At 43.9% G+C, this 27,626-nt stretch overlaps 2 protein-coding genes across 4 annotated transcripts in view; one reads left to right on the forward strand and one right to left on the reverse strand.

The window, feature by feature from the left end:
* Positions 1–934: 934 nt before the first annotated feature.
* On the forward strand, positions 935–23,683 carry RBBP7 (RB binding protein 7, chromatin remodeling factor). 3 transcript variants are annotated; one of them, XM_044235282.1, is made up of 12 exons: positions 935–1,254; positions 2,107–2,251; positions 6,939–7,084; positions 10,506–10,679; positions 11,733–11,848; positions 15,392–15,552; positions 16,307–16,433; positions 16,554–16,631; positions 17,619–17,695; positions 19,834–19,891; positions 22,405–22,515; positions 23,228–23,683. In XM_044235282.1, the coding sequence occupies exons 1-12, from the start codon at positions 1,239–1,241 to the stop codon at positions 23,294–23,296; spliced, it is 1,278 nt and encodes a 425-aa protein (XP_044091217.1). In that variant the 5' UTR covers positions 935–1,238; the 3' UTR covers positions 23,297–23,683. The 3 variants fall into 3 exon arrangements, with proteins under 3 accessions (XP_044091217.1, XP_044091215.1, XP_044091216.1); XM_044235280.1 differs by lacking the exon at positions 935–1,254 and adding an exon at positions 1,665–1,827; XM_044235281.1 differs by lacking the exon at positions 935–1,254 and adding an exon at positions 1,665–1,827 and having other exon boundaries at positions 10,533–10,679.
* Positions 23,684–24,497: 814 nt separating this feature from the next.
* The window catches only part of TXLNG (taxilin gamma), a 58,386-nt gene continuing 55,257 nt past the window's right edge, over positions 24,498–27,626 (reverse strand). Inside the window, exon 10 of the mRNA XM_044235279.1 lies at positions 24,498–27,483. Within this exon, the coding sequence (XP_044091214.1) occupies positions 27,163–27,483 (321 nt within the window). The 3' untranslated portion in view covers positions 24,498–27,162. The remainder of the gene's footprint in view (positions 27,484–27,626) is intronic.

Consider the following 27,626-nt stretch of genomic DNA (forward strand, 5'->3'; position numbering starts at 1 on the left):
TGAAGCCTTTCTCTGCATTCCCACGCACTCCTCAGGGGCTACCAAATTCCAAGGTAGAGCTGCGCTCAAGGAAGCCATCCCTGGTCAGCTTAGGGCAGCTCTCCCCAGCTTCGCCATCGTGGAGTGGGGTTGCCCCAGAACCCCTGCAGGTGACAAGAATGACTCAGCAGGGGCTCGGACTGGGGCAGAGACAAGAACGCTGGGGTAAGGACAAAATTCTCTGCAGTTCGAGAAGGCGCAAATCATTTTAAGGACCCAAATATGCAAACAAACGAAAATGTAATTCAAGTCAGCTTTGAGCTGTCGGCGGCCTGTGCCAGTACAGGCCTCAGGTTTAGCCTAACAGGGAGGCCCGGCGGCTTCAGCAGCCAAAAGACGCCTCCGGCCTCTGTAAAAGGTTCCCTTCGCCTCCAACGAACCCCACCTCAGCTCGACCAGGCCCAAGGAAAAGCCAGTCGGCTGGAGGGAAACCTTCCAGGGTGCACAGAACTGCATGCCCATGATTATCGGGGAGACTTTTAGGGTACAGTAATCTCTCGAGACTAGAAACCATTTTCCTCCCTGGCTCTGAGATTTTGCTTGGCTCAGCGGCGGCAGTCTCCCTGCCCCCCTCCTACCCCACCGCCACGGCCGCTGCAAGCAGCCACGCCCCGCGGCCCCGGGGCTCGCGGGCCCCCGCGCAGCCCGCACGCCGCGCCCCCATCCGCCCCACCCCCGCGCGCCCCCATCCGCCCCCGCGCCCGGCCCTGGGAGCGCTGGGCGAGTCCTCGCGCCTGCGCCTCGCCAACTTCCTGCCGCGGAACGCCCCGCCCACCCCCAGAAGCCCGCCTCCAAATGCCGCGTGAAACCTGCCTGACGCACCTCATTGGTTGAAACGACCGAGCCGTTGGCTCCCAGGCCCGCCTCTCCGCCGCCTCTCACTTTTCCCAGGGCGGATGCGCCTGCGCTCAGCTGCCTGGGCGGGCTGGGAGGCGCGGGTTGAAAAGTCTCGTTCCAAGTTTGGAGAGAGAGAGAAGAGCGCCTCAGACCTCGGTACCCGCGAGCGGGGAGGAGGCAGGAGAGAAAGACGCAGCGTTTGGGGAGCACCCAAGCTGTAAGACGGAGCTCACGCTTCGAGAGCTGGAAGAGTGTGACGCGCCAGGGCGAGGCAGGAGCGCCTGCGTTTGGTCTGCTGTTGGCTAGCGAGGGGAGTCCGAGGCGGCGGCGGCGGCGGCGAGGGGCGAACGACCCGACGCAAGATGGCGAGTAAAGAGAGTAAGAGGCCCTGCGGGGCGGCGCGCGCCGGGACCGCGGGGGGCGGCGGGCGCGCGAGGCCGCGGCACGCGCCGGCGAAAGGCGCGAATTGGCGTGAGGAGCAGGGGGCGGGGCCGGGCGCGAGGCTAGGCGCGCGCCTCGAGGGGCCTACTCGGGACGGGACCAAGGCGCGGAGGGCTCCGAGCACTTCCGGAGCCAGGCGCGGGGCCTCGGGGCCGCGGGTTGGGCCCCCCTCCCCCCCCCCCCCCCCCCCCCACTCTCCCTCCCCCCGCCTCCAGCGGCGGCGCTCCCTTCGGCGCCCTTGGCTCTCGGGCGGAGGCGGCCTCCGCCACCGGAAAGCGGACACGGCTGCTCCTTCCACGCGCGCGCGTCGATCGCTTCGGGGTCGCGGCCCTTGTCCGGGGGATTCTGGAACACGCCGGCCTATGGCTGCTGACGCTGGCTTCGTGGGAGCGGAGGCCGCTCCCGGTGGGGGATGGACGGAGCGGGCCGAGGGGTTTCTGCTACACGTGGATTCGTCTCCCCGCGTGGGTCGTGGAGCCCCTGTACATACGGGTCGTCATCTTAGAACAGGTGCGAACAGCTGTAACTGGCGAAACAAAATCGTTGTCTGTGTAATTACCCAATTCTGTATGCGCAAGCGGTATTGATTTCTAAGTGCAAAAAATAAGCTTCCTGGTGTTAATAAATACTCTCCACGTTCTGGAAGAGTAGTTAGTTCGTGTCCAAATTAGAGGTAAATCTGAGTGGATTAGGTGTGGCCATCTCGAGGTGACCTCCAGTATCTGTGTACAGATTCTGACTTCGATTTTTCTCAGCCGCTTAATTGTATGGGCTTTCTCCAAATTTCAGTGTTTGAAGATACTGTGGAGGAGCGTGTCATCAATGAAGAATATAAAATCTGGAAGAAGAATACACCGTTTCTGTATGACCTGGTTATGACCCATGCTCTTCAGTGGCCGAGTCTTACCGTTCAGTGGCTTCCTGAAGTGACTAAGTAAGGGTTTTTGGCAACTTTTACTTTGCATAGATTTAACTATTGCTATGGATTTCCTAGTTTCAGCATTTCACATATAGAACAGGAGTGTGTAATAAGTTTAGCCCTTGGATGAGGTAGCAGGTGATTTATATTTTCGAAACTTAAGTGATTTATGGGATGGCTTCTGATATGCAGATGTGGGGCTAAAGTGCGATTAATGATATTTGTGGGACTCATCTGATATATTTGACATTTTTTTGGTTTAAATACAGAGCGGCATTTTGGGGGCCCGCTGACCCCAAAGAAATCCAGCCGCTGGGGGCCGGATTTCTTTACAACTTTATTGAAAAATATGGTATACACGGGAAAGTGCACAAATCCTAAGCATATGGCTTGGTGGATTTTTACCAAGTGAGCGTATCCATGTAATCAGCTACTCCAGTATGAATAGGTTTTAATTGGCAAAGTGGGGAATAATTTAGCAACGGTTCGCCAAAGAAAAGATGTTAGGCTTATAATGTGGAATACACTTTGAGGTTGTTGTTGGTCTTTGTAAGAGTGTTCTTTTCAGCCACTTCTAGAATTTCCCTGGTAATAATTCCTGGCATTATTGAACACTTAAAATAAGGCCTGGCACATCTGAAGTTTTTGTGTCCCCTTCTTTGGTTTAATACTCAAAAGTGTACTGTGATTACTTTTTATCATCCTTGTGTTGTGGAAACTGGGGTGGAGACATTGAGTAAAATTCCCAAGATCACACATTCTGTAAGTGGTGGAAAGGGATTTTGAGCCCCCAAAACTGAGTATCCCCAAGTTGAGCCAAGCCCTGTATTTCTCATGCCCTTGCACTTTTTCTAGTAGGAACTTGGCCATACACTTTAAAACTATAAAATTTAGGTAATGCGAGTATATAATTTAATGAGCATTAACAAAATTAATCTAGGAAGGGGATTTTGAGACAAGTTACGGAAATAAGAGCAAGTTACTTTATATAAGGTTACTCCTTTAACGAACAGATTCTCCATATGCAAAGACCATCTTCCATACAGATAGGACTTCCATTGGGGTTCCCAAAAAATCACAGTGTAGATACACAGATGTGGGAAGAGTAGCCAAGAAATATATGATGGAGACTTCTAAGCACTGACATAACCATGCTGAGCATCAAATACTAAAGGGTATTCGGGTTCTCAGCACCACTTAATTTTGACTCTTTGTGCATTCCTGTTAAGTAAATTAAAAGCTTTAACAGCTTAATTTACATTCTTTTAGATCTTTTTGACCTACCTTAACAGAAGAAAACAGTGGGGGTTGGTGGGACTCTAAGGTTAGAAACCAGAGTTTGAATCCTGCCCCCTGCTTCTTAGTAGCTAAATTAAGGCACATTGGTCAGTATCTGCACCCAAGCTGTCTGATGTGTAAATGAAGGTGCTGGCGCTTCTTACTGCCTACTTTTGAGAGAATTAAATAAGATCCTGCACTGTTAAAGTGCTGGCATGGAGTAAGTATGCAGTAAGTCGTGACTGATGCTGATTTTCCCACCCCTTTGTATTCAGAAATAATTTATTAGAGTGTAATAACTGTATTTCTCCATTTGGATTCCAATGAAAACTGCGTATTCAAGTCTTTTAAAAATGTTACCTATGATATGTTTTGTGTACCAGCTTTAAAGATGATAGATCTGTAAGTTCTTAGCCCAGATACTGCTTTTTAAGAGATTTTTATTTTTTAAAAAGATTTTATTTATTTATTTGATGGAGAGACAGTGAGAGAGGGAATACAAGCAGGGGAAGAGGGGGTAGCAGGCTTCCCACTAAGCAGGGAGCCCAGTGCGGGGCTCGATCCCAGGATCCTGGGATCATGACCTGAGCCGAAGGCAGACACTTAACAACTGAGCCACCCAGGCGCCCCAAGATTTTTATTTTTAAATAAACTGTACACCGAACGTGGGGCCTCAATTTACAACTGAGATCAAGAGCTGCATGCTCCACCTACTGAGCCAGCAGCCCCCCCCCACCGTACTACTTTTATATTAACACCTAAGAACTTAAGAGAAAATACTCTAAATTGTGTATTCCATGGTGTTCTTTGCATGCAAAGAAGTGGGATCTGGTTGTGGAATGTGCAGTTGCTCTGAGAATGCAAGAAAATGCCAAGCAGCCTGCGTTCTTGGATGTTGAGGATAGCTTTGTGGTGCTTTTGCAGGATTCTGTTTGGAATATGAAGGGACTTTGATTGTGTTTTGTTACTATATGGGACACTGGAAACGTTGGCTATTCTTACTCCCTGCGTCCTTGAGGAACTAGATCCTAGTCAACCTCGTAAGGCCTGCCTTCTACCTACATACTATATAGAGCATACTTCCTAATAATTACTTACAGTTTCTGAACTTTTGCCCTACACTGAGCCACCCAGGCGCCCCCTGAACTTTTGCCCTTAAAAACTGAGTTAGGTAATTGTCCACATAGTGGGTTTGCCTTTAAAAATTTCTATTTAGGCATTTCTAAGAAGTAATTTCATTATTCCATATATCTTTTATTAAATAATTTGCTATTAAACACATTGAGACTAAATCTCTACTTAAGAATCTTTGTAAACATTCAAATTCAGGTGGTACAAAGTGCGTGGAGTGAAATTTGTTTCCTTTTCATGTCCCCTATTCTCCTAGTTTTATTACCCAAAGCAGAGACCGTCATTTTTGGCATTTTTTAAAACCCATCCAGAAATAAGTACATATACATATTTCTCCTCCATCTTTTTTTTTTTTTAAGAGAGTATGTGCACAATAGCAGGAGGAGGAGCAGAGGGCAAGGGAGAGAGAGAAAGTTAAGCAGACTCCCTGCTGAGTGTGGGGGCAACATGGGGCTCAGTCCCAGGACCTGTGAGATCATAACATAGCGGAAACCAAGAATTGGACATTTAACCAACCGAGCCACTCAGGTGCCTCTCCTGTCCATCTTTTTTTTACAGTAGCAAGTTATTCGTTATTCACTTCACTTTACAGTTGGTAGTTTATATTAGAGACTTTTTCTTCTCAGCATGCTTAGATGGGTACAATCTTTTGTTTTAAGGGCTCTGCAGAATTCCATTTATGAATATATTATAATTTATGTCACCAGTTCTTTATTGATGGATATTTAGGTTGTTACCAATCTTTTGCCAGTAAGACAATGCTGAGAATAACCTTGAATAATCTGAGCTTGTCAGGTGAATTTCTTAGTGGAGTCCAAGTGATCGAAGGATTCTGGCACTGAAAATGGACGAGGTCTTTTAACATTAGTGCTTCTGCAGCCTTAGGTTCGTTCAGCATTGGAGGAAAACATTGTAATATTGATTGGTTCAGGAAAATAGGTTTGTATTTTAATGATGGAGATGAAAGGATTTCCAGTAAAAAAAAAAAAATCCTTATATGATTATTGTGTCAGGGAATACGTGAATTGAATTTTAGAGTCAAGGAATTTTTCACAAACTCCAGTCCATGTTTCGACCATGCTCCTTAGAAAGGTGCTGTTTTTTTCTGTTTAAGCTCCTAAAAAGTCACTTCTTTTTATGTTAGCCATAGTACTGCTCTGCAGTGCCTCCTTTCTCTCAAGCATTCCTATTTCTCTTCAAGTGATTATAATGAGATGTGTTTAAGTTCCCTTTCATTTTGAGCTACAAAGATTTTGTTTTGTCTCAGTTCTCCCAAACTATATTGCTTAGAGCCCAGTTTTCTAAGTATGTCTTTTTTTTTTTTCATTTAAAAATAAGTGGGTGTGTGCTCGCATATATTGCCTCCCACCCCCCCCCATATAAGTGCATCTAAGAGGAAATTAACTGTTTTGGCAGCCATGTCCTATTTTTGGCCACTGAACATATATTGACTAAGACTCACTGAACATATATTGACTAAGCTGCTATTGCTTAGCTATGGCTGCCTTACTCTGTTCTTGGACTTGTATTTATTGTTCTTTTTATCATTAAGCCAAATCATGGTAAAATTTCATCTTGTATTTTTATTAGTTATTAGTAAATTATATTTGTAGAAGCAGTCCTCAACCCTTTTTTAAAATCCACTGAATGCTTTGTACAACTGAACTTTAGAAACCTAAGTAGCCTAATTTGTCTGATGTTGGGGCCTAGAGTCTTAGGTCTTGGCCCTCTTCACTGAGGTGGGACCACAGAGCATAGGTGAAAATTGCTATTCTAGATAATACAAATGGGGAAACATTGTTAATAGATACTGATGTAAAAATAAAAATCACTGGTCCACGGTGCCAAGGAGCATCACTGGGTTCTTTAGCGTCAAAATGAGTTCTATAGAAGCAGGGTAACAAAGCAGCCCTCCCCCCCCCGCCATAAAATTGAGAAACCCATTTCATAGACTTTGAACATTAATAATGAGTTTTCATGCCTTTTGCCCTCATAACCTGTTTTTCGGGTGAAGAAACTGGGGCCCCCAGGAAGTTGTGATTTAAGGAATTGCATATAGTTAATTTTAGTTTGAGCCAGGATTTGAACCCAGTTTTTCTGGCTCAGTGCTTAAACTTTCCATTCTATCTTGTTGCCTCTTAATGGAAAATTTAGAAATGTCTAATTTCTTAAAATGGAAGATATTTTTTAGGTGAGAAGTCAATGATTATGAGTGTGGAGATTGGAGATGGACTGAATTTGTTAGCAACTGATTTCTTTAGGGTTAGTGTGACTTATTTTCTTTCCTAAACAGACCAGAAGGAAAGGATTATGCCCTTCATTGGCTAGTGCTGGGGACTCACACATCTGATGAGCAGAATCATCTCGTGGTTGCTCGAGTCCATATTCCGAACGATGATGCACAGTTTGATGCTTCCCACTGTGACAGTGAGAAGGGTGGTAGGTATACCGTATATTCCAGTATTGGTGTTTAAGGAAGTGTGCCTTCTTTTCTACTATGTCATTACAGTTTTCTATTAATATCTTTGGGCCCAGCAGTTTAACTTTTAGGAGTTTATCTCATAGAACTACTTGCTCACATGTGCACAAGGATTTTACAATAGCATTATTTGTAGGATTGAAAAATTAAGATCAGCCTGGCAACCCAGATGTTAGTTTATAGGAAATTGGTTAAACACATTATGGTATGTTTGAAATACTATTCAGCAGTTCCTGAGAATGCGATAAATTTGAAATTTCACACAGACTCACAATGAGGCAAATCTGGATGCCCTAGTATGGAAAGCTGTCCAGGATAGATTAACTCCTTTGTGTGATTGTAGTACCCATTTTGGTAAAAAGTAATAATGTGTATTGGGTGTATATAGGAAAAAGTCAGAGGAGGCGTATGTACCAAACAGTTAACAGTGGCTTTTTTATGGAAGCTATTGATTTCCCTGTTTCCCCTGTCAAACGTACATTCCCCTGATTTGGTCTTCCTACCACCACCCAAGGTTGGTCATTGTGCTGGAAGGACTCAGAAGACTCAGCAAATTATACGCATGGCTAAAGTTTGTTACAGTAAAGAATACGGAACAAAAGCAGTGGGGGAAAGATATACATCAGGGAGTCTAGGGAGGTCTGGCACAAGGCTCCTCCAGGGCTGCACATGACGTGCTTTCTCTCTGGCAGCACATAACAGGGACATGTGCAGAATCTCTCTCTGCTGCCCAGGGAAACCCATTGGAGTGTCAGCATCTGAGGCTCTGGTGGGGGGTTGTTTTCACAGGCACGTCCTTCTGGCAGCCAGTTAAGACAACTGAAACTCAGGACCCCAGTAATGAAACCAGGTGCATGTCGTCAATCTTGGTATCTGTGCAGAGCAACCCTGACAACCTGGTACAGCATGGTCCATTGCTCCAGGTGTACACCACAAAATCATCAATCTGTCAGTGACGTTGAGAACATTCTGAGGTCCATGTTCCCAGGACTTGGCTGAGGGTCATTCATGGTCCCAGTATCTCCAGAACTGAAAGGGCTAAGCAACCAGACCTGTTGGGTTAGTGCTGTCTGCACAGCCCTAAAAGGTTTAATCCTAACATTTTAAGGAATTTACTTTAGTTTTTTTTCATATTGAAAATAAAACATTATAGCTAAAATCCTGCCACCCCATACCCCTTTCCTAACTTGCCTGCCTTTGAAGAATTTACCACTGTCCTGAAATTATTTTGCCATTTTTAACTGTTTGTATTTTTATTACTCATACAGTAGTAAATCTGTATAAAGGGTTTTTTCCCCACTTTTTTTCTTGGGGTACTGTTTTGTGTATGTATGTAAACCACGTAGATGTCCGCCTCCTTTTAACTCCCACGTCGTGTTCCGTTGTGCTTAAACCTTACTTGATTCATTCTACCAGGGGGCAGTTGGACTGCCTCTGCTTGGTATTTTGCTCTTACAAATGGTGCTTCAGTGACCATCCTTGCCATGTCTCCGTGTACACAATGTGGGAGAATTCATCTAGCGGAGTAGGATTGCTGAGTCCTATGGTGTATTCATTGTCAGCTTAAAATAGTCTAAAACTATTTTCCAAAATGATTTAATCCCTTTGCCACTGCCACAATTCACAGTCCGTTTCCCTACAATTTTATGCGTTATTTCTGTAAAAATCGTAATGAGAAATTTGCAGTGGATTCTAATCCTAAAGTATGTATTTATTGGACTTTTGGCTTCAGACTTAGTCTCTGTGCATAATTTATGGATGTATCAAGTTACCGAAGTCACTTGTTCTGTGTATTCCATTCCAACAAGTGACTGAAATAATTTACAGTTAACACCTCTCTTTATTTTCAGTTGTATTTTTTAATGGATAGTATTTTATCAATAAAATGGTGGTTTTTATTTTCGAACTTTTGAGTTTGAGAAAACAAGGCCCTGTGTTGAAAGTAAATCTTACTGGAAATCTGTTTTTTTGGAAGAGGAGAGCTGTTCAGGTTGTTGTAAGTAAAGGAATTAGGGAACTTGAGTGTCTTTGTAGTAGAAATGTTAGAGCCCTTGGAATCCACAGTGGAGGGGTGGGTGGTGGGATGAAAAGCCAAGTTGGGGCAGGGTTGGAGCAGAGTCCCAGGGTGAGCGGCAATCTTAGAAAGGCTGGGCCAGATTTCTCCCACTGACACGATGGAAAGGGGACATGCTGAGAAGGAAAAAGGTGATTGTAGATGGTTGTGTAGGCGTAGCTGTGTGGACTGGTCTGTGATTCTCAGCCACACAGAAGAGTAAGCTACGTTTGCCACAGAGAAGAGTGGCTGAATGCCAGTATTAAACCATGGGAGCCAGTGTTCATGAAGCGTTCCCGTATAGCAAGAGCTGGCTGAACCTGAGGAGTGGTTTGCTGCTTTCAGTTGGTTTTCTTTAGGACCCAGCCAGTCCGTTTTACTTGTTTCCTGCCTGGCTCCATCAGGCATTTGAGTTAGTATTCCCGAACCTGAGATATGGGGGAACAGAAAAGGAACATGCGGAGAAGCGGCAATGTAGGTCAGGAAGAAGTAACACAATTACGAGGTGAAACCTCCAAACTTTTTAAGCATCAGCAACTATTCCCGTTCCTAATCTTTGAACACAAAAAAGAAAATGTTCTTATTTGCTGTTATGTGCTTAGATGTTCTCTACATGTACACTTTCTGTTATTATTTTGCTGCTTCTCAGAAGTTCCTTATACTTTTTATATGACTTTGTTGCTTTTCCAAGGCCTTTTTTTTTTTTAAAGATTTTATTTATTTGACAGAGAGAAATCACAAGTAGGCAGAGAGGCAGGCAGAGAGAGAGAGGGGAGGAAGCAGGCTCCCTGCGGAGCAGAGAGCCCGACGCGGGGCTCGATCCCAGGACCCTGGGATCATGACCCGAGCCGAAGGCAGAGGCTTTAACCCACTGAGCCACCCAGGCGCCCCTCCAAGGCCTTTTTAATAACTGTTCAGCCCCGTAGTCTCATTCACACACCAGCCCCCTCATTTGAGCTTCGGCCCTCCTCTAGCAGTAGAATTCAGTACGCTGGTGGAACCAATATGCCTGTGTCTTAGGGTTGGGTGGGGGTTAGTTAGCATCGATTCCTGATTTTAGGAAATAATTACATCCTCTTTACAACTGAAAGAGGCCAGTTTTTAATTATTCTGAATCCAAGGTGAAACAACTAACTTGCTGTCAACATTTTCCAGTTCAAATGGGTTTTGAGAATAAATTCCAAGTGGCAAGTAAACCCAAATTTCTGTGTTCTCTAGTTAATTTGTGTTGTGTTTTGCCAGGTTAAAATCTGTTGGGTGGATTAAACTAAATGACTTCTGATTTTTAATCGTAAGTGTATGTGTTTATTTCTTTCTTCTCACATTAGAATTTGGTGGCTTTGGTTCTGTAACAGGAAAAATTGAATGTGAAATTAAAATTAACCATGAAGGAGAAGTAAACCGTGCTCGTTACATGCCGCAGAATCCTCACATCATTGCTACCAAAACTCCATCTTCTGATGTGCTGGTTTTTGACTATACGAAGCACCCTGCTAAACCAGGTATGTAGTAATGAAATCGGGCCATCGGTTGAACATTTTTCTTGAAAAATAATTGCTGTGAGGTCGTTCAAACTAGCGTAATCTAGAATTTTTAAAGGTTTAAAAATCGTCTCAGGGGTCCCATCACCACCCTCAAAATTCAGTTGATGTAACGGAAGGACCTCCCAGACAGGTTCTCCTCCTGGCTAGGACTTACCATAGCAGAGGCTACAGAGCAAAAGCAGGAGGAAAAGATAGGCAACAGGCAGAGTCCAGAGAGGTCAGGCACAGGCGTCTGAGTCCTTCCCCACTAGGGCCACGTAGAACACGCTTTTTCTCTAGCAGTAGACCGAAGTGGCATGTGACCGATGTCTCTGCTTAGGGAAGCCTGTTTGACTCTCAGGATCTAGTGTTTTTATAGAGGTCTGGTCGCACAGGAACATGCTGCTCTATGACTGGCCATGGCAGGGGCAACTCCGGACCCCAGCAGTGAAGCCAGACACATCCTGAATCTTGCTGAACAGCCCTGCAAGTCCTGACGAGCTGCTACGGCGCGCCTCACTGCTCTGGGCACACACAGCTTCATCAGTCAGGGACATGAAGAATTTTGTGAGGGTCACATTCCTAGGGGTTGGCTAAGGGTCAGTCATGGTTGCGGGCTACCCTGGAGACATGCAGGGGCTGAGCAACCAGACCTGCTGTCTTAACTCTTTCCTCACAAAAGTGTTTGAAAAAAAATTGATCCGGGGTGGAGCAGGTTGCCACTCCGATCTGAGGGCATAGCTGTAGGTTTCAGTGTTTTGCGTTGGAGCTAGTACTTGGTTTTGCAGAGGAACTAGTTACTTTATGGTCTTGAGACTTGGTTTGCATTGAGTATTTGAAATGAAGCGCAGAGAACAGCTTTTCAGAGTGGCTGTGGGTCAGACCAAGTCCCAAGTCATCGTTTGTATGTGATGCTTCTTCAAGCATTATCATGAATGTTACGGCTCATTCAGTGAGGACCGAGGATTGCTTTTACTACTTCTGATAAACAGAAAATCACTTCGTAGTTAATATGTCTCTTTCCTTTTTTAGACCCAAGTGGAGAATGTAATCCTGATCTTAGGTTAAGAGGCCACCAAAAGGAAGGCTATGGTCTTTCCTGGAATTCGAACTTGAGTGGACATCTCCTAAGTGCATCAGACGATCATGTGAGAGACTTATTCTTTCTAATCTCATGTACTTAAAGACTGTCTTGGAGAGCTGTGCACTGAAGGAGTGCTGTGTAGTTGAAAGGTTTTCTAAGATAATACTCCTGATTATTGTGATAACGTTTTCACAGGATTTAGAGCAATGGTTATCAGACTGCCCTGTTGGAGCCTTGGGATTCCACAGAGCTCTTTTGAAGCAACCTTAGAATGGAGGGAAGGTGGGCAAAAGGTGTCCCATTATTTCCAAATGTATCTTTGTAATGGAAACTATGAAGTGTTTGTGAGACAGAAATTACCTTTTAGTTTACTTTTTAAGTGTACAATTCATTGGGTTTTAGTATATTCACAAAGCTGTGCAGTCATCACTACTATCGAATCCTGAAACATTTTCAGCAAATGGCACAAAAAAGAAATTCCAGACCCCTTAAGCAGTCCCCCCCCACTGCCCCCAGCTCCCGACAACCACTGATTTACTTTCTATGTCAATAGATTTATCTCATGATAAATCATATAAATGGAATCATATGTGCTTTTTCTCTGTCTGGCTTCTTTTCACTTAGCATAAGTTTTTCAAGGTTCATCCATTTTGAAGCATAGGTCAGTATGTCACTCCTTTATATGGCGGAATAATCCATTATATGGATGTGCTGGAATTGATTCATTCATCAGTTGATGGACATTTAGGTTGTTCCTGCTTGGGGCTTTTTTCTTTTCTTTTTCTTTTCTTTTCTTTTCTTTTTTTTAACACTTTGGGGCTATTTTGGCTGATGCTGCTATATGAACATTTTTGTATTAAGTTTTGTGTGGATGTAGGTTTTCATATCTCTTGGGTAATTACGTAGGAATGGAAATATTGGGTCATATGGTAACTCTATGTTTAACTTTTTAAAAAACTGCCAAGCTTTTCCAAGGCAGCTGCAGCACTTCACAGTCCCACCAGTCCTGTGTACTCCAGGATACCAGTTTCTCTACTTCCTCGTCCTCACTTGTTGTCGTCTGTCTTCTTTATTATAGCCATCCTGGTGAGGGTGAAATGGTTTACCTCCTTGTGGTGGTGATGACTAATGATGTTGCATATCTTTTTTATGTGTTTATCGGCTCTTTATAGCTCTTCTTTGGGAAAATATGTATTCAAATCCCTTGTCCATTTTTAAATTTTTTTTTATTGAGTTGTAAGAGTTCTTTACGTATTCTGGATAGAAGTCTTTTATCAGGTAGGATTTCAGAAGATTTTCTCCCACTCTGTGGGTTGTCTTTTCGTTCTTGGTGATGTCCTCCAAAGCACAAAAGTTGAATTTTGAGTGTAGTTTATTTGTGTTTTATTTCATCACTTATGTTTTTATATCGTGTCTAAGAAACCATTACATGATCCAACATCACAAAGATATTTACATCTACATTATCTTCTAAGAATTGCACACCTTTAGCTCTTACATTTAGGTCCTTTATTCATTTTGAGTTAATTTTTTTTATATGGTGTGAGGTAGGGGTTCAAGTTCATTCTCCACTTGTGGTTATTGTGTTTTTTCTAGCACCATTTGTTGGCAAGACTAACCTTTCCCTATTGAGTTATCCTGGCATCCTTAATACAAGTCTTTTAACAAAAGTACCACACAAATGGAAAATGATCTTGTTAATTTATTGTAGATCAGTATTTGTAGCATTCTTTCCACCTACAGCTCCACACCTTCCTTCACGGATCCCATATTGTAAGTAAAACGTGTTTGCTGTAACTCTAGCCCAGAGCTAAGAGTAGACTTCTGGAGCTTTTGAAAGCTCTTGTAACTTGGCCACAGGTTCTTTACCTTCTTTCTTCGTATATCCTCCTGCCTAGAACGGGGCCTGTCACGTCACAGACCTTATATTTCTACTGACCACAATTTCTGTTACGCTGTTTTTTTTAAATACTGAAAGTAGGTAATTGCCCAGTTAAGAATCTTTAGGTACAAGCAAGCAAAACCAACTCTGGCTGATACAAACAGAAAAGAAATTTATCAGAAGGACCTTGTGCAGCTCACAGAATTGCTGTGCTGTCTAGAAAATGGCCTACAACTTAGAGAAGAGGCTAGTGGATGTTACTCTCTGCTGTGTACACTCCCCACCCACCCCCCAACACACACTGGCAGTCATGAGAACAGATTTCCCTGTTGATGTTCGCAATTCAAAATCGTGGCCAGACTGATGGAGCCAGCATCGTGTCCCAGCCACAGGAGAGGCTGGGAAGCAAGGGTCTCCCTTAGTTCTATGAAACGAAGCTTTCTTCCACGTCCCTCAAAGTGGGCATGGTTGAGTCCCTAAAACAGGGAGGATGAGTTAAGCTCAGTAACTTAATTACTAGTGCATTCTGAAGACGCCGGCTGGGAGTTGCTAGTTATAATAATAGCTGACGTTTTCCAAGGGCTCTGCATGTGCCAGGCATATTGCTAATCTTCCCAGGATCCTTCTGAAATGAGCAGGGGAGGATGGCAAGAGCTCTACATGTTCCTTTTTCTTTAGTGCTTGTAAATTGTGCAACTGAGTGTGTATCAACAAAGACTAAGGGTATGTGTATTATATAAAACTTTCTTTTGGTACTGGGTAAATAGCTATTACTGGGAAATAGCTTTGTTCTAGAGACTCGGATAAGAAAGTGATTTTCAAAGAGATGAACCCCATACCAGTGTCAGTGGAATTATTGCAGCAAATTTACTCTAATGGAATTGCCTTTTATTTTAAACCATGTGGATGATAATCATTGCCTTGTAGTTGGCAACATTTTTTCATAAAAACTTCCCTCTTAACTTTGTGATAATTGTCATTTGAAGCCTCAGGTTGCAGAGCCTACAGATCTGTGATCTTTGGGGCCTGGGGAAGGCCCATGGCCTCTCCTTGGGTTCTGCTGATGTTTTGAGGAGTGCACTGTGGGGATCTGTCCATAGGCCATAAGCTTTGGCCTCTCAAAGTAGCCTAGTTGGGGTTTCTGGGTTATTCACCTGTCCCACTTCTTAATGTTTGTAGTGGTTTCTGCTATGAAGTCAAAGATTTATCCAAATATTTTTGCTGTTGAAGAAGCATGTTTTAGTTTTAATTTCCAGTCTCCCAGCCCTGTGTGAATTTCTAGGACACAGATATCTGTTCAGTAGATACGGAATGTTGGGCTCTGTGTTGCATTGTGTAATCTAGATGAATTTTAGATACTTGATTGAAGATATGTCAGTAGAAACTTGAACCTGATTGTCTCTTGCCTGCCGTCATGCTCGGTTTCCCCATCCCCCTTACTCTATCCTTACCTTGCCCTCTGCATCTCAGATGATGAATGGTACAAGAATACACTGTTCTGTTTCAGAAGCTTCACTTTTATTTATGTTTCTTCTTGTGTTTATTTCTACCTTTTATATAGTTAGATAATTTTTTTTAAGTTTATTTAAGAAATCTCTACACCCAGCACGGGGCTCGAACTCATGACCCTGAGATCACGCGTCACGAGCTTTTCTGACTGAGCCAGCCATGTGCCCCTCGTTCAATAATTTTTTAATGAAGGTTGTTTATTTTTTCCTTCTTTAGACTGTCTGTCTGTGGGATATAAACGCAGGACCAAAGGAAGGCAAGATTGTGGATGCTAAAGCCATCTTCACTGGCCACTCGGCTGTTGTAGAGGATGTGGCCTGGCATCTGCTCCATGAGTCCTTATTTGGATCGGTTGCTGATGATCAGAAACTTATGATGTAAGGTGGAAGGTTCAGTGGGGTCTTGCTATGTAGGTGTCCTCAATGACCATCAGTGATTGTGGTGGCTTGTGGTTTGATTTACTAATTTTTTTAAAGTTACATACTGGCCTTAAAAACTTCACTGAGGTATAATTGACATACAAGAAACCATACATGTGTAATGGCTTTTTTGCATAAAAGTTACTGTGGCATATGAGTAAACACCATTTTTTATTTGGAAAAAAGAAAACAGATAAGTAAATATGAAGAAACCTGCTTGGCAGTGGCAAATGTCAAAATTGGGGTCGCAGTGACTTTGAAGATGAGGGCTAAGAATGATTCTGTCAGGTCATGGCCACGGGGCTGCATTCAGCCACCTGTAATGTGTTTGATTTCATAAACTCCTATCTGAGGCAAATGTGGCCAAGTAATAAGACTTGACAAGGCTAGGTTGTAGGTATCAAATTGTTAAATTGTTCTCTGTGTAGTAGTTGGTGTATGCTTGAAATAGTTGGTATTAAGACAGTAATCTAATAAACGAGTAACTGGAAATGATAGCCCTAATTTATTTTCTGTAGGTTTAGAATATGTCACGTAGTGGTTGGCAGTCCGAATTGGCAGCTCTGTACATGGTTGGGGTGTCCATGAAGGGGCAAGCATGGCAGAAATAAGGGGGGTGTGGAGTGGCGCGGACCCGGAAACAGGTGTGAGAAGCTGGGGAGGGGCGGGTGGCTTTGTCTTGTGCTGTGTGCCTTGTACCTTTGTGTTTTAGATGGGACACCAGGTCCAATACCACCTCCAAGCCAAGCCACCTGGTGGACGCGCACACTGCCGAGGTCAACTGCCTGTCGTTCAACCCCTACAGCGAGTTCATTCTTGCAACTGGCTCTGCAGATAAGGTTTCCAAGTTTTTGTGTATTTGGTGTTTATGAATCCAGTTGTCTTGTGCTAGTCAGATATTCTAAAACTCAATGTAAAGTGCAGAAATGAATTCCTTTTCATTTGTTATTTTTCTTCAGACTGTAGCTTTATGGGATCTGCGTAATTTAAAGTTAAAACTCCATACCTTTGAATCTCATAAAGATGAAATTTTCCAGGTACGTGGCAGTTTTCTAGTGTCTCTGTCAGGTTTTTGGTAATTTCTGATGGGGGAAATTTAAAATCTTTTTGTTTTTATAGCAGGCATGCTATTTTTTTTTTAAGTTCCTCTTCTGTGTAGGTTAACTAGTGGGAAGTAACTTGGAGCTCTGTGAGATTATAACTTTAGAAGTCGAAAAAGTCTTGCAAAACAGGATCAGTTTAAAAAGTGAAATCCAAGGATTCTTTAGTTAAGGTATCCAGCATGGTAGGTCTTCTGGTGGGAAAAACAACAAACAACCTTGTATATCGTTTTAAGTGGTTTCAATTGCATAGGTTTTTTTTTTTTTTTTAAAGACTTTATTGGGGCGCCTGGGTGGCTCAGTGGGTTAAAGCCTCTGCTTTCAGCTCAGGTCGTGATCCCAGGGTCCTGGGATCGAGCCCCACATTGGGCTCTCTGCTCAGCAGGGAGCCTGCTTCCTCCTCTCTCTCGGCCTGCCTCTCTGCCTACTTGTGATCTCTGTCTGTCAAATAAATAAATAAAATCTTTTAAAAAAATTTCTAAAAAAGACTTTATTTATTTGACAGAGAGATCACAAGTAGGCAGAGAGGGGGGAAGCAGGCTCCCTACTGAGCAGAGAACCCGATGTGGGGCTCGATCCCAGGACCCTGAGATCACAACCTGAGCCGAAGGCAGAGGCTTAACCCACTGACGACCCCGGCACCCCTCAATTGCATAGGTTTAAGATATACTTAATTGAAAAGTTGAAAAGCTTCTGGGGTAGTTAGGGGGCTGAGTAACTTTATGGGGATTCCTAGCTGAGCTCCCCTGTATTGGGGTGTGACCTTCAGGAAAGCAGGCTGAGGAGATGGGCCATTTAAGAGCACTTGAAAGGATAGGACAAGAAGAGGATAGAGAAACAAACTGGGAAGGTCTCAAGGATTAGAATAATACCCACAAACATAGGAACAGATGATACTTCCCACTTTTCAATCTGTGTTGCTAGGTCCACTGGTCTCCACATAATGAAACTATTCTGGCTTCAAGTGGTACTGATCGCCGCCTGAACGTGTGGGATTTAAGGTAACTCCAAGTCCGGTGACAAGAAACTGCATAAGTATGCCAGTCTGACAGATGATGTAATTCATGAAGTCGAGAGTAGTTTGCTGATACCCGTTTAATAAGCCAATTTTTTTTTTTTTAAGATTTTACTTACTTACTTGACAGAGACACAGCGAGAGAGGGAACACAAGCAGGGGGAGTGGTAGAGGGAGAAGCAGGCTTCCCGCCAAGCAGGGAGCCCGATGCGGGACTCGATCCCAGGACCCTGAGATCATGACCTGACTCGAAGTCAGACTAATAAGCCAAATATTAAAGCAACATTCAAGTACCTTCCTGAAGAGTCTTGGTTCTGTAAAACAGAAGTGAATCAGGAAATGGAATGCAAAATGAATTTATATGATGAGAGTTTTTGTTGTTGGTATTCAGACATGAAGTTGGGGGCGTGTGTATGTCGTAACGATCCAAATAATTATATTGAAAACACTGTTGGCATAGAAAGGGGTATAGATGTTAGCTGTTTATGTCTCGTATGTGGGCTCTTAGTTTATGTCTCTTACCTGCACTCTTAGTGTCTCTATCATTTGCTCTTCTGTGCTTCCATTGTTTCATTTTGAGGAGCTGAGCTGCTGTGGTCTGTGTAGCTGCTGGGGATACACTTGGGAACGGGATAAGCACAGGCCGTGCTGTAAGCGAGCTTACATTCTTCTGGGGCTCAGCATAGAGTTCTTCCAATTTTGTAAAGTTCCTTGATCTCAGAGTTGCCATTCTAAGAATTTCAGACTCCTTTACTTTTCTTGAGCCTTTAGAGCCATTAATAAAGATGTTCAGTTACATAAACTTCCTTCTCAGATATCATTATCCTAAGTTTAAATCATTACCAAGAAATAACTTATTTAAAATCCTTATTTTAAATGTATTGCTTTGAAGTAGGCTAAGTTTTTAGTTTATTAAAACCAAGGCCACTTTCATCACAGAGACCGCAGACCAGTTCTTCAGTGCACAGAACATAAAACACTGGAATAAAATACTTGTATTGGTAAAACTTCTGAACATCTAACGTTCTGTGTTTGTACAGAACAAACTCTAGCCATGATTGAATCTTGGAATGTAGAGAATCTTGAAAGCGGATATTTGAGTCTACACTATTTTATTTAAAAACAATTTTAGTAGTAAAAGTAGAAACTGAAAACTCTGAAGTCAAGCAGCAGGCTTTGAAAGTCTGGATGCCCTGGCAGCTGAATTGTCCCTAGAGGTGCCAATAGTAAATTTGGAGGCTTTGTGAAGTTTCCTAATTCTTTTATGATTTGCGTAGTGTTAGAATTACATTACATTGGATAGAATTACAGATTAAAATAGTTCTGACCGGAGGATATACATCATTGTCTAGCAGTCTCATGTGTTTGGTTTAAGTTTAATAGGAAGAAAGAGTATCACTTGGAGGGTTATGTATTTTGGTTGCTTTTTTAGCAGTTCTTACTAGCAAAGCCCACCTTGGGGCTAGATATCAAGGCTGATACTTGGTCTGTAACTTAAAGAGTGTTGGGGCTGCTGGCAGATTCGGCATGTTGAAGTTGTTAGGCTAAGTTTTTTTTCCTCTTTTCCTTGGCTTATATATTTTTTTTTAAGATTTTATTTATTTATTTGACAGAGAGAGAGAGATCACAAGTAGGCAGAGAGGCAGGCAGAGAGAGAGAGGGAAGCAGGCTCCCTGCTGAGCAGAGAGCCCGATGCGGGACTCGATCCCAGGACCCTGAGATCATGACCTGAGCCGAAGGCAGCGGCTTGATCCACTGAGCCACCCAGGCACCCCCCTTGGCTTATATCTTGAGTTTTACCTTTTAAATCCAGTGCAGCAAACAGCCACAGTTAAAAATAATGACTTTTATTTTTTTAAATAATGAATTTTAAATTAGTATTTATTATAAACAATTTCTGTGCTGCATCCTCAGTTATGAACAGCTTTTATCATTTCCGGAAGGTGAACCATCCCACTGTCCCACCAGTAACTAATACAGAAGTGGTCATTGGCAGTAGTGTAGAAATGTTGTCTCTAGAGTGTGCTTTTCAAGATGCCTTTTGTGGGCTGATGCTGGTTTTGTGAACACTGATTCCTTCTGCAAGAATTTCAGTATTGACAGCATTATGTTCTTTTTTGATAGCAAAATTGGAGAAGAACAATCAGCAGAAGACGCCGAAGATGGGCCTCCAGAACTCCTGGTATATATTGGCTTTCTTATGCAGGATGAAATGTCATGTGCAGGTTGGACTGCCTGTCATTGATCCGTGAATCTGGAAAATGAGTCAGAACTCGAAATGCTAGCTCTTGGAGAGGATTTCAAATTGGTCTTAAAGGTTATTCTGACTGGGTTTTGACATTTATTGAAAATAGTTAATAGAGCATAGTAGGTTTTTATGAATATTTCACTAAGAACTATTTGGGCTCCTGAAAAATCAGGAAATTTCTCACTAATTCCCACTTGTAGTATTTCTGAGGGGTTTTTTTTTTTGGGTGTGGGGCTCGGTATTGATACCGAATTAGCAATACTTCACATTATCTAACAGTACAGAAGTATTCCAGTGACTTGATTTTTAAGTTCCTGCCCAGAAAATGAAAGCATTCTGGATCTTGTTGGTGCCAAGTGTGTACCATCTCCCTCCTGCTCCTAACTGAATCACTCGGCATCTTCTCTGCCCTTGAAGGTCTCTGTGGTGGGTCTGTCCTGTCTTCCTCCTTCCGGGTTCTGAGCTGTGCAGTGCGCGCTTCCGGTCCCCTTCCCGTTGCGCGGGGCCGCACTTCGCGGCGGGTCCTCCTCACTCAGAATCCACCTTCGTGTCCGCCAGTCATTTGGCAGATGGTCGTCCAGTCCACTGTAGCGTATTTCATTCCTAGGTCAGTCCCAAGTCTTGGTACCCTTGGGCTTTGCCCACCGCTTTTAAAAGGTAAAGAAGGCCCTCAGAGGGGAGCCCCACGTACAGGAGATGCTCACCGAAGCCCACGTGGCACAGACGCCCTGGATCCCCGCACTCCTTGCTCAGCGCGTCGCCACACCCCACGGCAGTGGCCAGAAAGGGACACAGGGTGTGATGACACAGACATGCCCGCATGTTCTATGCACTGCACGCTGATTAGAGAAGAGCATTTCTCGATAAATACCCTAGACAGACGACAGCACCTGGACGGTGTATTCTCTGTTGAGTGACTTAGTCTGCAGAGTCCGTGCTGTGCTGCGTGGCTTCATAGTTCTAAAGGGTCTCTAGCCGAGGCGTTGCCGGCACCTGCTGTCCTCCATCGTCCAGCCGTTGGTCCTTACTTTACTTTGGTAAAAACTTGGAGATGGAACTCCCATACCATACAGTTCACCTGTTGAAGGGATAGAATTCAGTGGTTCTTAGTCTGCTCACAGAACTCGCCAACCGTCGCCACAAGTCAGAACGTTTCCTTCCCCTCGGGAAGGAGCGCTGCTCTTTAGCACCTCCCATCCGCTCCTGTCCTCGGGCCCTGGCAGCCAGCGGTCCGCTTTGTGTCTGGATCGGCCTAGCTAGCTCCGTCCAAGTGTGAGAGGAGGGGCTCTCTGTGACTGATTCTTCGCCTTGGCGTGCTCTCAAGGTTTCCAGCTATTTTGGGGTACCCTGTGTAGTACGATTCCTTAACAGACCACTCAACAGTGGTCCTTGAGGAAATCCACTGGGATTTTGCTCCTTTCACAGGAGAGCCTGAAATCAAGGGACACCTAACTTGTGGCAAGCTGGATGCTGACCGTAATTTTAGTCCAACGGTGTCTTGATTTGAGGACTTGCTGCACATCCCAAGCCTGTGGTCTTAACATATTTTCTCTCAATGCCCCCTTAACACGATTCTGAAAAGCTGTTTTTCTCCTGTCATTTTTAAACTGAAAAAAATGATTAGGTAGAACAGTTACCTTGCATGTAACCTACTTGTCAACCTGAGTCAAATTAGACTTCGTTAGGAAATGTGACTTCGGTCCAAGACTGTGCATTCATATTGTCCCCGTGAGAATGGTTCCTTCTGATTCTTAATTCGGAGGTAAGGGAGGTCCAGTGCTTTCCCATGAGGCTGTGTCTTGTAGGGAGGGAGTCTCTGCTGCCTTCATCATTGTACAGCAAAGCCCTCTGCTTAGCCTTTGGGGGGCTTTGCTTTTGGACCCTGGGGGTTGGTTGGTTTTTTGAATCCCTACCGGGAGTGGTGCCCCTTGGGGAGATGGGAGGGTGGCCGGGCGGTGTGCTAGAGGGAGAAGGGAAGGTGTGCGGGCTGCAGAAGAACCAGGGGGCTCCTCGGGTGGGCCAGTTTGGAGAGTCTATAACAGAACTTTAAGGAGATTTATTGTCTTAACTGTTTGTACCGAAGTACATATATTTGATAATGAGGCTGAATTAATGTTAAGTGTATTAGGTCCAGAAATGGCATTGTGGTTGTGTAGAAAGATGTCCTTACTTTTGGGTGATGTGGGGTGAAGTACTTAGGGGGGGCGGCTTAGTTAGGTATGTTTGTGTGAGAAAAGCACCCGTGCACATACTTGTATCGGAAGTGTAGGCAAAGGGTAGCCAGGCGTTCCTGTACTGTCCCATCTTTCTTGAGGGTTTGGAAACTTGCAAAGGCAGCAAGGGGTGGATTACTAAGCCTGTAAACCCCTCCCTTTAAACCTCAGTTGCAAGATTGATGCTCTGAAAACTAAGATATGAAACAGGCTTTTTAAAATTCTTATTAACAGTTTATTCATGGAGGACACACCGCCAAGATATCAGATTTTAGTTGGAACCCCAATGAGCCTTGGGTCATCTGCTCGGTGTCTGAGGATAACATCATGCAGATATGGCAAATGGTGAGCTAAAGTGTTTATTTTTCCTGAACGAAGAGACATTCACTCAAAGTGTTTCTATTACAGAATTGTTGCTTTTCTAAATTTGGTGCAATTGCACAATCTTAAAAGACCTTTCTCCATTTTAACAAGTCTTAAGTTCGGTATGCACCTGTCAGGTCAGGAGAAATCTGTGTCTGCACACAGACGGGGACACGGCCTCTGTTCCGCTTTGCATGATGTCGTACGCTTCGTCCGCTGGGCTCTTGGCGTCACTGCTGTAGGTCCGGGGTCTGCTCCGTCACGGGCATGAAGGATACAGGAGCAAAGCGTCCACGAGTCCTCGGAAGCGGAGTACTGAGCACCTAGTGTTTCTGAGGTGGTGTTAACCCTCTCATTAACCCGCAGGGCCGGTGCTTCATCTCAGAGATGCTTGAAATGCTTTTGGAAAACACTTTTTACTGCAGAAAGTAGTAGCACGTGGGCAGCTTGGTGGCTGAGGTGGGCTCCTCTGCCAAATGAGAACACTGGCCCTGGGTTTTCCTCACTCAAGTCTGGGGGGAAAACTACTAATACTAAGTAAATTACTCTAAAAATGTCCAACACAGAAACACGCTGACCAGTGAATCCTAAAATCTAGACAGAATTAAATGCTGTTTTTAGGAGGTTTTGTAAAAAAAAAAAAAAAAAACCATGGGGAGTTTTACCTATGCATTTATTTGGTTGTCCTCTCCAGGCTGAAAATATTTACAATGATGAAGAGTCAGATGTCACAACATCGGAACTGGAGGGGCAAGGATCTTAAAACCCAAAGTACAAGAAATGTTTCTGTTGAATGTAATGCTACATGAATGCTTGGTTTATCAAGCGCCGAAAAGGCATTGTATAGTAGGAAATGTTAAGTGGGTTGGCATATGGCGTTCTTTACCTTCTGATTCTAGCACTTTCAAGTGAGCTATTGCGTACTGTATCATATTGTAGCTTTTAGGGAAGAAAGGAATGTTGTTTAAGAAAGAACATCGCTGTTGTTTTAAAATACAAGTAGCAGGGTACTGCCTTTGATTCAACTATTTTAAGTCCTTGTTTTCTCAAACTAAGTGCTTGCTGTTCCCAAATATGCAAGAATAACTTTTACACTTTTTCCCTCCAACACTTGTTGATTGGCTTTGCAGAAATAAAGTTTTAAAATAAATTCGGTTTTGTTTTCTTAGAACCCGGGTAGGAGAGTATGAATGTGTTGTCCATGTGCGTCCCTTCCTGTGAGAAAGCTGGTCTGGTACGTGTGTGTGCGCGGAATTACTTTGCAGGATACGTTGAGTGTCCTGATCCAGAGATGGGGGAAGAAGTTAGACCTGTAGACACGGACCTACTGTAACTTCTACACCGCCCCCCCAAGAAAGCTTGCTCGCTTACACAGCGGGGTCAGCCTAGGGGATATACCAGGTTGGCCCCTCATCCTATTTCGCAGGAGCTGCCAGCTGGTGATGGTTTTTAATTTTAACAGATCAAAAATCGACAACAACGACCTTGTAGCCCATTAAGTCTAAAATAATTACAGTCAAATATAAGAGGGGCCAGCCAACTTTAAAGTTAATGTGCTTAAATACTTTTGGCTCATCTTCAAATTAAATCGTTCCCTATATGCCTCTATAATGTACCGAATTCTCTTGCTATTTAAATAGGTGCACCCTGAAATGTGCGAGGAGCAGCTAAGACTTGTGGAAATGCAGGGTTGGCTTTTTTCCTGTTTTTTAAAACAGTTTGACAGCAGCTAAACTATAGGATTTTTTTAGGGTCTTTTTTTTTTCCCCCTAAAGGTGCAAAAAATACCCCAAAAAGTACGCACAGAGGTCTGGCTACATAAAAGGAGTCCTCTGCCACCCAGTCCCAGGGGTGAGCTGGTGCTCCGTCCTCGCTAAGGCCTGAGAACCCAACCGTGTGCGGCAGTCCCTGCAGTGGCTCGACAGGTGAGGGCGCATGGGCAATGGAAGGAGACACAGATGCTGTCAAATTTATCATACATATTTACTTAATCTATACAGAATCGCGTAGATAAAATCAGATTCACATTAGTGAAAAATCTCTACAAAATGTCTTTGAAAAGCAAAACAAGACTGCCTCTGAACAATTCGTATCCTCATGAAAGACGTGGGCTGTAAAAATAAAGCCGTGTGTTTAGCACAAACTAGAAGATCTCTGCATCTTTTGTTTTTCACAGTTATTTCCATCTACAGTCTGAAAGAGGTAGATTTTTCTGCAACACCTGAGAATTGGATTGTGATAACCAGGTGTAATAAAGGCAGTTGCATACATAACTAAAAAACACTGGTCTCAAGACCAAGAAATGTACTCCTAACAAGTCTGAGGGTGAAATGGTCCATGATCCAAGACCCAAGTATTCTCTGCTCCTCGGAGTCTATGGCCACTACGAGTAACACACAGCAAGATCCCATGACGATGCGACAGATGCAGCTGAAGTGAATGGGACATTTAAACCTTTTCTGGACCAGCCGAACAGCAGGACAGTGTTCTAGAACACGGTGGACACAAGGCGTGCTACAAAGCCACAACACTGGGCTGGTGAGGTGATCGCTTTAGGAGGGGGTCTGCAGAGGGGCCTGTTCGTATTCACAGGGTGATGGGGGAAGGATCGCGCAAGGACCCCTCCCGCGTCCCCGACAGAGTCGACCTTTAAATACCATGATCGCATCTAGCTACAGATACATAGTCAAAGCCGAAAGCAGCAGGCCAAGGACTGTTAATCACATCGCTTTAGAAAGCCCTTGAGGACAGGCAACGCGTCCGAGAATTAATCTTCCACACAGGACAAGCACCACAAAGAAGCGTGGTGGGCTACACGAATGGCTTCAGCAGTAAGAGCTGTACATCCAGCGGAGTTCTTGGGAAACAGATCATCAGTACTAAGTGTAAAGGAGATTATATTTCTGATAAATACCTGCATTCCTCTAGGGGAAAGGAGTCCAACATTTCATCCAGTAGCAGAAAGGAGCATTTCTAGGAGGCCGTCAGAGGAGGGGATATTTGCTCTGAGCTTCCGACTCCTCTTTGACCGTCATGAGAAAACCAGCTCTGGTTTTCTTTCCCTCCACTCTCTGGCCCCTTGATTCCTATGACCAATGGCGGCGGAAGCTTCTATGAGAGAACTTTCAATTCATTCAACCCACTCTAGACCATGAATATGACAGGACTTTACAAAGACACTTTTAAAGAGAAAACCCTTATAACTGGACAGAGTGGACTTTGATTCAGTCCAGTGAGCAATTTCAGTGTCAGTTGGATAGTTCTGCTCTGTGGAATGTGGTAATATCAATTCTAGTAGAGCCTATTTCACAAATTATTTCAATGCAAATTTTGTCACGGACAAAGTCCAAGCTTACATGGTATAACCTGACTTTTTTGCATATCTCAGCCATATTCAACATCCTTAAGAACAGAGAAAACTGAGAAGTAACGTGCTTCATATGGAAAGTTCCCTCAGTCCGAGTATAGAGACCTTGATCCTACTACTGGCTCTTTTCTTAAAAGACAGTAATTAAGAAAAGGGGTGAGAACCAGACCAAAAGCATCATAGATCTCGATTACTAAAAACTCTCTACCAAGTCTTCCCACAGTTAAGTTAAAAGTGTGGGTTCCAGTCTTTCTGTTTTAGAAATAAAACCCATTTCAGCATGATCCACAATTCAAATTACCTTTTTAAAAATCTGGAGAACTTCGCTGGCGGATTCGCAAACGGTTGAACCCCAAATTTCAAGTAGCTAGAAGGGCAGCAGGGTAGCGGAGGGCCTTCTGCTTGATGAAAGCTACACATGAACTTAACCCTCATTGTCTTAAAATGACAACTACCGATGGCTGCCTTCTGCGGGAAGGGGAGGATGCGTACCCAAATCCCAAACTGAAAGCAAACAAGCCGCCATACTCCAGAGTGAACATCTAGGTGGTCCGAGCTCAAACATGGATTCTAGTTCTAACCTGAAACCAAAAGCAGTAGGATTGTTCTTAGTCACAAACATTAAGCCTGTTTTGTTTGTCCAATGATTTGTCTATATCTACTACTGTAAAAGTGACACCTTTATGTACATCTGCCAAAACAGAGTATTTGAGGCTTGCAGCCATGTCAATTTGATATAAATATTATCAAAAAGCTAATTTGAATCAAAGATGCTATGCTTATTTCTGACCCAACCCTAGTTTATTTTTACTTGGCATTAAAGTGGGCTATTAGATAAAACTAAATCATCTTGATTTTTTTTTTTTTAGTTATATTAATGGAAGGGCGGGATGTTTGAATCAATATTGTGTTCACATCAGGGAACCATTATCAAAACAAAGTTCCCTTGTGATGATCGGCCCTATCTCGAGTGAAATTTGAGTAATTCTGTCCAAGGAACAGGGAAAATAGGACAAGGTGATGGTCACATGCATTCCACTGAAGGGAAATGAGGCAGATGTGCAACACGGCTGAGGAAAAGGTATAGAGGAAAACTATTCAAAACTGCTAAGCAGCCTCCTGTACCACGTAAGTCCAGTAGTTCTAAGAAAATACAGATATGGTAGAAAAAGTAAGAAAATTTTCACCACAAAACCAATAGTTACTACTAACAGAAAGTTATACACAAAATAGAGCTCTCGATACAGTGATCATACTTCCTTTCAGTCAACGGACTCGATGCCCGGCGCGGCACCTGCAGACCCGGCTGGTTTCTCCTTCGCGGGCCTGGGGGCGGCGTCCAGGGGGCCCCCCGGGGCGCTTCTAGAAGCAGTGTTCAGCTCCTTGGGGGCCTCCGGGCCAGGGCAGGGCTGCGTGGCGGGCAGCGCCGGATCCTCGCCCGCAGCTCTCCCGGAGACCTGCTCCTTCAAGACCTCCACCCTCTCGTTGAGCTCGTTCCGCTCCGTTTGGAGCGCCCGGCACAGCTTCTCTAACCGGTCCAGTTTGATCTGGAAGGCCTTGTACTCTTTATCACGGACAGTTTTCTGGAAGGGAAAAAGACGGCTTACGTAACCTCGCTGGGCACGAGTCCGTTCACGGGACGCAAACGAATGAACCTGAGCCGCACTGGAAACCACTTGTTCAATCACGTCTCGGACGCGTTCGGTCTCCTCCCCCCGCACCTGAG

Source organism: Neovison vison, chromosome X (genome assembly GCF_020171115.1).
Source record: "Neovison vison isolate M4711 chromosome X, ASM_NN_V1, whole genome shotgun sequence".
Classification (NCBI taxonomy): domain Eukaryota; kingdom Metazoa; phylum Chordata; class Mammalia; order Carnivora; family Mustelidae; genus Neogale; species Neogale vison.

What these genes read in the sequence shown, in the direction of transcription:
- RBBP7 (XM_044235280.1), top strand. Translation starts at nt 1,680, where the DNA reads ATGGCTGCTGACGCTGGCTTCGTGGGAGCGGAGGCCGCTCCCGGTGGG. An exon ending in CTGTGACAGTGAGAAGGGTG is followed by an intron (nt 7,085 to 10,505) that starts GTAGGTATACCG and finishes TTCTCACATTAG; the next exon opens with AATTTGGTGGCTTTGGTTCT. An exon ending in CTGAACGTGTGGGATTTAAG is followed by an intron (nt 17,696 to 19,833) that starts GTAACTCCAAGT and finishes CTTTTTTGATAG; the next exon opens with CAAAATTGGAGAAGAACAAT.